Source organism: Oreochromis aureus, linkage group 1, assembly GCF_013358895.1.
Source record: "Oreochromis aureus strain Israel breed Guangdong linkage group 1, ZZ_aureus, whole genome shotgun sequence".
NCBI lineage: Eukaryota > Metazoa > Chordata > Actinopteri > Cichliformes > Cichlidae > Oreochromis > Oreochromis aureus.
The window spans coordinates 5,344,905-5,357,600 of NC_052942.1; the positions used below are offsets into that span (position 1 = coordinate 5,344,905).

At 39.9% G+C, this 12,696-nt stretch overlaps 1 protein-coding gene across 1 annotated transcript in view; it reads left to right on the top strand.

The window, feature by feature from the left end:
- Positions 1-1,977: 1,977 nt before the first annotated feature.
- Positions 1,978-12,696, top strand: part of LOC116331546 (mucin-5AC-like) — a 49,793-nt gene continuing 39,074 nt past the window's right edge. Inside the window, exons 1-5 of the mRNA XM_039614345.1 lie at positions 1,978-2,157; positions 6,082-6,229; positions 10,472-10,730; positions 11,166-11,280; positions 12,072-12,156. Coding sequence (XP_039470279.1) covers positions 1,978-2,157; positions 6,082-6,229; positions 10,472-10,730; positions 11,166-11,280; positions 12,072-12,156 — 787 coding nt within the window. The remainder of the gene's footprint in view (positions 2,158-6,081; positions 6,230-10,471; positions 10,731-11,165; positions 11,281-12,071; positions 12,157-12,696) is intronic.

The window sequence follows — 12,696 nt, forward strand, 5'->3', positions numbered from 1 at the left end:
GTCAAATCAAAAGTAGTCAAAAACGGCCAATTACCCTGGACCCCAGAAGGTTAGAGACGTGTGACCCAAATGACCATCGAACATATGCCTGAATTGTTCAAGGAGGTCAACCAATGATTATTTTTGCCTCTGCAGATTTGCCTCTGCAGCTTTAGCCTCCGCGAGGGCTCTAATATATCAAGCACCATAATGGCGTTACCCTCACCCAACAGATCAACTGGCAGTGGACCCATCCAATGGTGGGTCCTGCTGGGATACAAAGTGTTCACCTGAACAAGATCGGCTCGCACAGCAAACAGAGAACCCCTGTGTCCAGGGTGGCGCCGACTGTCACTGAGTTAAAGTTAACTTTAGTCTTTTGTGGAGTATTCCAGGGCACTCTGGAGTCCATATCTTCCATGTGCCCTACAGTGCATTGCACCATCTGGAGGGCATCATGCGGGTGAAGCACATTTTGCAAATGGGGGAGGGATGCCTCAGTGAAACGTCCTCCCACCCCGGGGTTTCCTGACTCCCTGCTGGGTGCACGAGCTGCCGGTAGTGACTCGAGCTTCTCCACATCAGCCTGGTGACAGCGATCCTGGGGGAGGCCGCTAGGAGGCTGGCCTGGGTCTGGCAGCATCTCGTTCCCCTGGGGCGACCCAGACGCGCCTTGGGCACGTATGTGCAGTGATGGGAATAACGGCGTTACAAGTAACGGCATTACTAACAGTGTTACTTTTTTTAGTAACGAGTAATCTAACTAATTACTACTTCTATCGTTACAACGACGAAGTAGACGTTACTAACAAGAAAATGTGGTGCGGTCGCGTTACTATTTTTCAACAGATGGCTGAAACTGTGTTCAGCTTACCGCATCTTATATCAGTTACACGGAAGTAGCTGTCTATGTAAGTAATTTTGGCGCTACAGCTTTCAGCAGCTGCCCGCGGACGGCAATCACTTTCTGACAGACGATCACTTTTTGGCACAACACCTGTAGCTAGGGGGCAAAACAATCTCATGAGTGCTGCTGTTTGACTGAGGAAGAATAAAGTAGTCGTGGTAAGCCAATGACATGACCACTTCAAGATGACAAAGCAACAAGGTGCTATATACCAGTTTTTAAATTGTGTTGATAGGCCACGTAAAAAGTAAACGAGTCACGATAAACAATATATGTGTTTTTTCCTGAATAGTTTCATCACGTTTACTGTCTAAGGACAGCGCTAGCAAGCACTCTCTGCTTATGACCAAAAAATAAAACAAAACAAAACAAAGAGCAGGCCTTTCGTGTTGGTGGAAAAATGCACCATGTCGACCAATCAAAAATGATATGGCAACATGACATTTGGTTGTTTAGGAAGAGGGAGAAGTAGGAGTGACGGCGAGAGAGAGAGAGAGAGAGAGAAAGACAGCAGTACGAGAGAGAGACCGAGTTTTGAGATGTGAGAGAATTGTGATGTTTATCATGTTTGGAGTGTGTAGTTAGTCTGCTGTCTTGTGTAGTTAGTGTGTAGTGTTGTGGATTGTTTTGTGTTGTGTGTCAGAACAATGAGGTGACTGCTGTCTCCAGGTAGAAAACAGGAGTGATACATCTCCTGCTGTCAGACCTGCAGGTATCAGGCTTGTGATGTTCTCCTTTATAGTGGACAGAAATTTTTGGAGTGGCACAAATAATTTGTGTCGCATCTTATTGAATGCAGAACACCTGATTGTTATGTAAATAGATTGTTATGTAAATAGTTTGAAATGGTTATAAAATGGGTAAATGTTTGGGAAATGGTTATAAAAAAAAGGGTAATGGTAATGGCTGCAATAACTTTGTTTGCAAAACTTGTGCATATGAGTTTAAAACTGACAATTTGTATTTGCATTTAAAGTTATGAAATATGATTCATTAAACATGATTGTGGTTGTAAGAGAGAACAGTCTTGTTTATTCTCTAACCGTAAGAGAGTCTCCCAGACTTGTTCTCTAAAAACCTAAAGAAGAATTATGGATTTGATCAACTGGTCCCTTAACGAAACTGACAAACTCCTGGGCTTGGGAGAGCCCGATTGTCCTGCGGAGACGTTTGCTGCCGGATACTCGATGGTCGGTTGCGTCGTGTGTCTGGCGACACTCTCGATGGAGGACATTGAACGACATCTACCAATTCGGAACCACAACAACAGAGTTCTGGCTGATTGGAGCTGGCTCGGACCTGGCTTATCGAAGAACAAGAAGCGGCTACAGCTGTTCAAAATCCCACAAGGCTGGCTGACATGATAGAGGATGGGCAGGGCTGTGAGTACTCAGACTGTGTTTATTGAACGCAATATGGATAACATCTTGGAGAAGAAGAACGGGAATTGGGAGACCTGGTGACCAGCGACGGACATTAGACCAACTGTAAAATTGGATGCAGTTTGTTCGCACTAACCAAAACAACTACCATCTTCATCTCATTCGGCCCCCCTGGTGCCAGCTGGATGCTCAAGGCAAAAGCTGACGGTAATAACAAAATTCTCCCTTAGATAACAAGACTGTGTTGTGACTTTCTCCCTCCTCATTCAAGGCCACCCGCATTGACCGAAGATTGTTGACTTTTGCCTAACCGAGTGAAGGGACAATTTCTCGCGGCTGAACATGGAACACACACACACACAGACAAGCACACACATGCATGTACACTGACACAGACCTACCCCCCTACCCCCCCGCAACCCCTCCAAATGCCTTCGAAGCTTATGTCTTCCATGTTGTTGTTGTGCTATGTACTGAGGTGTTTTTTTCTGTTCTCACACTGATCTCCCTGTTGGAGCTCAGTCTGGGGGAATTCTTTTTTCTCCTCGTCTTTCCTCATGTTGTGCATTTTCCATTGTTTTGGTTCCGGGTCGCTGCTCTTGCGGTTGACCGGCCAGTGCTCCCTGCCTGACCTGTCTCCCCAATGTGATGTTTGTGTATTGTATGTACGGTCGGCAAGGCATGTATCTTAATTGCCCCTTGGGGATAAATAAAGTCTCTCTGACTCTGACTGTAAAAAATATAACTTTTTCTGCTCTGATTTTATGTTTTTTGTCTGATTTTAGATCAGTTGTGTTAATACAGTATGTCAAAATGAAAACATAACTGTAAATTCAGACACGCGAGGTTGTGCTGAAAAGAATGATACCAAACAAGGCAAAGTAAATAGTTTTTAAAGGTGAAATGTAGAGGTAAAATCAAAAGTAGTTAAAAATGGCCAATTATACCCTGGACCCCAGAGGGTTAAACTTTTTTTTTTTTTAAAGTAACGCAATAGTTACTTTTCAAGTAATTAATTACTTTTAGAATCTTGTAACTCAGTTACTAACCCAGTTACTTTTTTGAAGAAGTAACTAGTAACTATAATTAATTACTTTTTCAAAGTAACTTGCCCAACACTGCGTACGTGTGGTGACCCCTGGGTGAGAACATTTAATACAATGCAGTTCTTTTGCCCAGGCTTCATTAGAGGGTGAAGTAGGGTTTGACGCTGGAGGGAGATGTGACATTTATGAGGATATAAATACACAGGAAGATAATGAAGGAAGTGGGAACACACGAGGAGCACAGCTGACATGAATTAACATGACGCCACAAGGGAAACACATCTAGACACATCAAACATGGAAACACAAGACCTTCACAATAAAACAGGAAATAGGGGAACATGATATAGGAGTGAAGAAAAGGGAGTGAGGGAGCACGAGGGAGAGAGAGGAGACATGATGGGCTGGGGAAACAGCAGGAGCTAAACAGAACAATATAGGCAATATAGGAATAAACTCAAGACTAACTAAACAAACGTACCCATAAATCATAACACAAAATGACAAAAACACAAGAAAACTCAAAACGCTGGGTCAAATGACCCAGGACCAAGTTTTTCATTTCAATATGGACTTTTTTGTAAGATTTCATCATTTGAAACTACAATTTCAAAATAGGTACTGACAAAACTATCACTGGGTACTGATACTTCAGTCGATTTGAGCATGCAAAATCCTCAACTCTAGTGATGTCCCTAGTTAGCACAGATTTCATTTTGGAGCTGCTTTTCAACCACCGCTAGACATTAAAAAATACCAGTGATTGTAAATCTGTGTCAAAATTTTTGTTAGGTTGTCTTTCCATTTTGAAAAAGCATAGATGAAAGGGTAAGCTGTACAAGGTGATTTGAATTGGTCAGGTAGAGTAGAAAATCACGATAAAAGGACCAATCAATTTACTATTTACAATTTTCTTCTCTGCTTTATAAATTCACAATCCTATTAAAGTTCTACTCCCCCTTTAAGTCGCTCTAACGTTTTCTGAATAATTTTGATCTTTACCAGGATGGCTATGACAACATTCAGTGAACATTCTACCCAACAGAGTGTGGTTTGTACTGTTTGCAAGGTGTAATGTCTCATTCTTCTTGTAAGAGAATGAAATGTAAAGTAGTGTGTCTATGACATTTATGAGGACAAAATGATCTTTTGTACTTGTTATTCAAGTATATAAAACAAATTAACGTGTGTGTGTGTCTGTGTGTGTTTGTGCACAGGCCACATCCTGCTTTCGGTTTACTTCCTGACTTGGAGTATTTGAGCAGGACTTATGAAATACATTGTAATAACAGCAAAGCCAAACACAGTCTCTGGAAGCAGAGAGAGGTACACAGTGTGTACTAAGAACACATAAATCCTCATCAGTAGTCCCAGTGGAAAAACCAAGATGAGGCAAGACAGTATCCAGTACACACCCTCCAAGTTAGATCTTTCACAGACAGGGTGGAATAGACAGGTATTCATCATCTTGATAAATAAGGATGTTTACTCAATTTAATATTTGTCCAACTTGACACTTCAGTGAAGGCAAATTATCATGACTGACCATACTAAGATGCAAACAGAGTGCAAAGTCCATCTATAAAAGGCTACATCAATAATTATTTCATAATCTTAAATTTTAAACTACTTTGCAATTCTTTAAAGCCATCTTTTATAAAGCAATAGTTTGAAGGTGATGTTATGTAAATCATCAGTGTAATTTGTCAGATTGTCAATAAAATGTTGCTGGTGTTGTGGGGGTATGCCGAAGATCATCTATCAAAAAGATGAACTTCAGGATCATGGGTCTGAGTGCTCACGTCGAGTAGAATAGCACTATATAAGAATCAGTCAGTTTACTAAATAAAAACATGAATGTTAAAGTAAAGTGTATCATGGACACTGATCTTCTTCACCAAAGTCAGATCCCTCACAAACAAAATGAAGGAGCTACAATCAGACATTTACTACAATAGTTTAGTCTGGGAGTGCTGTCTACTGATTGTAATTGAATCCTGGCTCCATCCATAAATCTGAGATGCCTCAGTGGCGTTACCGGGCTAGACCCTACACTGCCAGGACAGTGTTTACATCCCCCTCGATGCTAACATTAGCTCAGCACTCAACCACCTCCAACTAGTCATCAGCACACAGCAGAGAGAACACCCAGAGAGCATCCATATTGTTGCTGGGAACTTCAATAGGGCATGTTTGAAATCTGTACTCCCCAAATTCCACCAGCACGTTAAGTTTCATGCAAGGAGGGACAGGACACTGGACCATGAGTAACATCAAGAAGATTAAGTTTCCTACAAGGAGGGACAGGACCCTGGACCATGTGTAACATCAAGAAAGCTTGACAAAGCGAATCTGACCACCTCTCTCTGCTCCTCATCCCTGCCTATACTCCCTTCAGGAAACAAACTTCCAAACCTTCCAAGCACCCGTGTTGTTAAAACATGGCCATATGAGACTTGAGAAGTCACTTGGATAAGTGCTGAAAATGTTTTTCCTATTGAAACCGCTATGTCCAGATGAACAAAATATACTTTTTGGGATAGCCAGATGATGCTCTCCTCCAGCTACAGGACTGTTTTGATCTGACAGATTGGTCCATCTTGGAACAGCAGGACCTGGAGACCTTTACTCAGTCTGTCCTTTTCTAAATGAAATGCTGTGTAGAGAATGTGACAGTGACCAAAACGATCCAGGTTTTTTCAAAATGGAAAGCTTGGATGACAAGTGAAGTACAGGCTTTCATCAGAACTCGAAACTCAGCCTTCAGGCTGAGGACCAGTTTTCTGCCAGGACCAACCTGAGGAGGGGCATCAAACAGACCAAGGCGGCCTATAAGAGGAAGATAGAGGGCTTCTACACAGACAACAACCCCAACCAGGTGTGGAGAGGCATCCAAGCCCTCTCCAACTTCAAAGGTAAGCCTCACACTAGCAGAGGCACTGAATACTTTCTTTGCTCGGTTTGAGGCCACACCTCCCCGACATCCCAGGGCATCACAGGTGACCCATTGCACCATGCTCACCACCTGTTTGACCCGCTGCCCTTTGGGCAGCACCTCAGGTCATTCAAGTCCCAATTCAATCTTCAATTCAAGTCAGCACCAAATCATAACAACAGTGACCTCAAGGCACTTTATATTGTAAGGTAGACCCTACCCTACCTTGTAAGGTAGACCCTACCTTACAATATACATACAGAGAAAAACCCAACAATCATATGACCCCTTATGAGCAAGCACTTTGGCAACAGTGGGAAGGAAAAACTCCCTTTTAACAGGAAAAAAAACCTCCAGCAAAACCAGGCTCAGGGAGGGGCGGCCATCTACTGTGACCAGTTGGGGTGAGAGAAGGAAAACAGGATAAAAGACAAGCTGTGGAAGAGACACAGAGATTAATAACAAGTATGATTCAATGCAGAGAGGTCTATTAACACATAAAGAGTGAGAAAGATGACTAAAGAAGAAACAGTCAATGCATCATGGGAATGGGAGCACAACTAAGGGAGGATTCAGGGTCACCTGATCCAGCTCTAACTATATGCTTTAGCAAACAGGAAGGTTTTAAGCCCAATCTTAAAAGTAGAGTTAGTGTCTTCCAAACTGGAAGCTGGTTCCATAGAAGAGGGGCCTGAAAACTGAAGGCTCTACACCTCCCATTCTACTTTTAAATACTCTAGGAACAACAAGTAAGCCCACATTCTGAGAGTGAAGTGCTCTAATGGGGTGATATGGTACTATAAGGTCATTAACATAAGATGGAGCCTGATTATTCAACACCTTGTATGTGAGGAGCAGGATTTTGAATTCAGTTCTGGATTTAACAGGGGGCCGATGAAGGCAAGCCAATATAGGAGAAATATGGTCTTTCTTTCTAGTCCCTGTCAGTACTCTTGCTGCAGCATTTTGGATTAACTGAAGGCTTTTCAGGGAATTTTTGGGACATCCTGATAATAACAAATTAGTAGTCCGAACAGTAATTAAATTGTCAACGCAGATAAGCTACACAAAAACAGGGTGTTGTTGTCAATATATTCATGTCTGGCTGACCTTATAGAAAGAAAAAGTAAAAGGATCTCAAAGATGATCACAATGACTGTCAAAATTATCAAGAAAAAATCTAAATAATCTGAAATTACAATAAAAAAAGGATAGATGCTCAGGAATTCTCTAAATGCAACAACATGTGAACTCTTAATTATACCGTCTCTACTGACACAACCTACACACTCTAGTTAGTAAAAGAAAGTGAGTTTGTTAAAAATAGACCACAGGATGCATATCCTGGACTGGGTTAGTTGAGTCAATGTCACTTATTTACGCAGGGTTCCCACATTAACACAAGTCCAAAATCCTTCTTCTCCTTAGAGCAACACTCGTCATGTTTACACCTGAACAATGTTATATGCTGTATTGTGTTACCTTTTTGTAAGTGATGGGTGTGGACCGCTGGATATTGAGATATCTTGCAAAGTGAATAACCCACTGATAATAAAATAGTGAAAATGCAACATAGTTAGGTTTGCTATTATTTGTTACCATAAAAAGTTGTTATTCAGAAACTTGTGGGTGATAAAATTACTTTAAAAATTCCATGGTAAAATTCAGCAGGCTTAATAGGCTATTAAAACTTCCAAGGTCATTAAAACAATATTTAATTAGGTTGACAGCAAAAATATAAAATGAACACAAATTGTGACTTATTTCAAAGTGAGCTACGCTGGAGTTCTACACCAGATATTCCTCCACCTGAGAAATCCCACCCTGCTTACAATGTATGTGCTACTGTAGATTTTTTTTTTTTTCAGCATGTGATCAGGTGACTGATGCTTCTGCTGTTATGAGGTTCACTGCTATTTGTGGATTTAACCAACTGAAATGAACAACATCTAAGCAGATATTACATGAGCCATCAGAACAGCATTCCAAGCCCTAGCCAGTACAAAGCGAACAGCATCACTGGTCTAAATATAAATTGGCAACTGCTGCCCTCAACACAGCAAAAAAAACAAAAAAACAAACAAACAAAAAAATACAATTATTACTATTAAAACAGCAACCATTACATCTGACTCTTTTTCTTGAAGAAACCTGTATTTTTGATCTGTGTTCTGTTGTTTTATGACCTGTTTTAGACAGATCAACCTTTATATAGGATGAATTAAATCATGAATCAGCCAGTATGTGAACAAAGTATAACCAGCTGTCCAGGGGTCAGTTGACATGTTGTATATCCATCACAAAACTGTGTATACTGATTTATCATAAAACAAAATGTGGTTTAGCCTTCTAGTTTTCATGACTATCTAAGGATTTGCCTTTATCTTCCACAGTTAGCTGGGCTAAATGTTTACTTGAACACGCTAGTGCAGAAAGTACCATAAAGAACTCATCTCTCTGCATTTTCTGTTGAAGCATATCTTATTTATTTGCCTTAAGAACTTTTGGGTTACTTTTGGAATATATGTTGGGAATATATTTTGCACTACGAAGCACTGCCCAATCGGTCTTGGAGCATTTGGCTGAATCTGAGCGAAAAGTATACACAGAATTCACCCTCCTACTTCTATCAGCACTGAAATTATCAGTAAAGACCTGCCAGTTCCACTGGCAGTTCCACATGTCTGTGCCTTAATTTTACCTCCACTATGTTTGAAAACTGATGTGGTATACTTAGGATTATGAGCTGTGCTTTTTCTTTTCCATAGTTTATTCTTCCTACTGTTGATTTCATCTCTCCAAATAATTCTTGAATAACCTTAACTTGAATTAAGGTCTGCACTTTAATCATATCTCTATTTGTCTGATTCAACTCCTCTGTTGTGTACAGAGACAAAAATGACTAAAATGGGTCATTTTTGAACGATATGGACCGAACTGTGTATGATGTCAAAGTGCATGACACTCTGCAATATACCAGCCAGTAATTAACTTTTCTTATCTACAGATATTCCAAAAACAGTTGTATTAGCAAGAATGCTCCTACTTCTAAAAAAGTTCAGAATGTATATTCTGTTTTAGAGATTAGGATTGTACTGTATTCCAGGTGCTGTTCAGCTTAGTTTAACTTACTAAAATACCTCATTCAGGTTAAGTAATAGTTTGAAAACATTTTGAGGAAATCTTGTTTCATGTCAGGACTGACTTTTTCAGTACCAGATTATTTTTTGGGGTACAGATAACCTATTTAAATCTTTGGACCAATTCGGTTTCCCCTCTGTTTTCTGGCTTGTTCAAGTTTTAGTGCACTGAAAGTCAAGCAATGGCAGGACTGTAAACATCAGAACCTCCTGTTTGTTATATAGTTAGTCAGAGGTATATAGAGTGAAGAAGCTGCTCAACATAGTGGTGGGAATGATGTTTGCTGAGTAAACATACTTGATGATTTACTTCAATATGAAATATGATGCAATGTAGCTCCACCTTCAGAGGCGCATTATAAAGGAGCTTGTTCCCCAGGTGAATCCTATCGTCTGTAGTGTTAGTCCTCCTGACCAACATGGTGGCCAAAGGGCTTGAATTGATATTATGGCTCATCTATCTGACGCTGATAGTCGACTCACTTACTCAGAATGGTAAATGATGTGCTGGAAACTCTTTATAATTTCACACTCAATGGAAGTGCTATAAGATATTGGGAAGAGGTCATAGAGTCATATTTACTTTAATCATTCATGTGAATCCTAATTCATCATGTGAATTTAGATGCATTATATCATGTTTGGGTTGGTTTATATAGAATTTATTTCATAGCTTCAACATTTCAGCTAATTAAGGCGTATTAATTAGAATTTGTAATGCAGTTTGCTGCAGATAATCTTGGTTAAATCTAATGAAGCCATTTCTGGTGATAAAGAGTATATACGGATTTGGAATATCTACAGCAGTTAAGGTTTGAGCATGTTATTGAGTTTAATATCAGTGAACTGTCAGTTGATACTATTATCCTGTGAAATTTCTAATTTCCTACATCTAAATTAGTGAACACCATTTTTTTTTCTGTTTACGACAGTGATCACTGGTCCTTCTAAAAACACACTGACCATAACTTCAGGTAAATTTGCAAATGTCCAATATGGCTGCTTTTTCTTCAGATCTTCATGTCAATTTGAAAAGATTTCTCAAAAATAATTTGTAATTTATTGATTTATTAATTTTATAGTTGATGCATCCCACATTGGCCGAGTGTGCACAACTTGGGGATACTATCACTTCAAGACTTTTGATGGAGATCTCTTCCAATTGAATTCGAGTTGTAACCATGTCCTTGCAATGCAATGCAAGGGCAGCTATGAAAACTTTAATATCCAGATGCGGCGGCGCTTAGTTAACAACATCCCCACAATCAGCAAAATCATCATGATGCTGCAAGGTTCTGAGGTGGAGCTCTCTAACAACTCTGTCCTTGTCAATGGCAAGATGTAAGTTCAGGAAAGACCTATCAACTATACCGACTTTTTCCAAGAATATTTCAGTAACTTTAACTACTATATATTCAGTGGGGTCCAGAGGTCAAAGTCCAATAATCAACGTAGTTCCAGTTGTATCTGTTTACATTTTCAGCATTGTACCATATCTTAATATGAGATTTATTCTGCTTTAATGACAGCAGCACTCAACCTAAATGTAAGCACCTGCTGCAACCTGAAAACCCACAATATCCCTCCATAGGACACTATCTTGTGCTTTCATATGCTCCAAATAGCCCTAGTAATATTCTGTGGCACTGGGGTTAAGGGTCTGTCTGGTCTGTTAATGACTGATTTGTATAAGTAAAGAGCAGTAGTACACGGGTAATGAAAATTTGTTTTAATTTTTACATTCATTTTAAAAATATCACTCTTTGTTTGCACCAGGGAATCTCTGCCGTTCAGTAAATCAGGAGTGACTGTCAAAGGGACCGCATCTAGTATCTCTGTTGAAGCTAATCTGGGAATAAAGGCAATCTGGAACCTGGACGACTCCCTTGATGTATGAAGCCTACCCTTACATATACAAAGTTGGCTGATTGGCTGACCTGACTTTTTTGGTCAGCTACATTTTATTTGGAGATAAATTATCTGGATTTGAGGAGCAGGCACCCGCCTCCAAACACACCCCTTCCGGTTCTTATCTATATATGACCCCTTAGTTCTACAAGCTGTTTGTTTTCGTTTTCATGCCCTACCCTCCCTACCCCTTTTCAATTCTTTTACGTCTTCACTTCTCATTAATATATGGGGATCTGCCAGGCCTGGGAGCTGTAGCCAGTCCCCTCCGAGGCCTTCCCCAAATCGCTGCTCAATTCATGTTTAAGCCATTCGCCTTTATCTACTAAAAAAAGCTGCCAAACCTCAAATTAGGACCTGTGGCTCAGAAGGTAGTGCAGATTGCCTACCTGCACTACCTCGTGGAAGGTTATTGACTTGAGCCATGGCTCCTCCAGTCTGCATGCCAAAGTGTCCTTGGGCAAGATACTCTGAACCTTGAGTTGCTACCAATAAAACACTGCTCAAACCAAAACACTTTTAAGAATTTACTTGCAGTACTCCCTTGCATGATTTATACTAGCTTTCTAAATCTTTTGAGGTCACAAATCATTGTTTAGATCCTGCCATTCAGATGATCTCAAAGTGCAGACAAATTGTCATGTGAATGTCCTATTTTAACCTCTTAAGAGAGTACAAGGAAAGAATAACCATTGGATTATTGGATTTTTAATTAATATTGTCCTGTCTTGTGAATTTGCCAGTTACCTGTTGTATATTTGATTATCTTCACAGATTGAAATAGATGAGAAATATCGGACCCAGACATGTGGACTGTGTGGAAACTTTGATGGCATATCCAATGAATTCCTGAATGATGGTAAAATAATTTTAATATTTCAGGAGCTAGTCTGATGTAGTCTGTAGTTATTATAACACGAACTGCAAATCAGGTGTATGTACCCTCTAATTACGTACAATTTGCAGGCAACAAGTCAGGTTGTTGTAGGAAACAATGACACAATTACACCGCAAGTACCCTGTACTTTCCGGGGCTCGGGGCTTATTATGGAGTGAATAAAGTGTAAGTACCCTGTAATTACGTGCAATTTATCAAGTCAGGTTTTTGCAGAAAACAATGAAACAATTACACTGTAAGACCAGCGACTAAGGTGCAAGTACCCTGTAATTACGTGCAACTTGGTGCACATTGGTACAGTACAATGCAAATTGTATTGTAAGTAATTTTAAGTACCCTAGTAAGTAAATCCCAAGTACTGCAGTATTTATATCCCTGCAAAAGTGTAAGAAATGGAGAAAAGCGTTTATCAATGTATAATTTTAAGTACTACAGTACATATGCACTACTTCATGAGTAAGTACTTCCTGAATAAGTACTTATTCAGTAAATATATTTTAT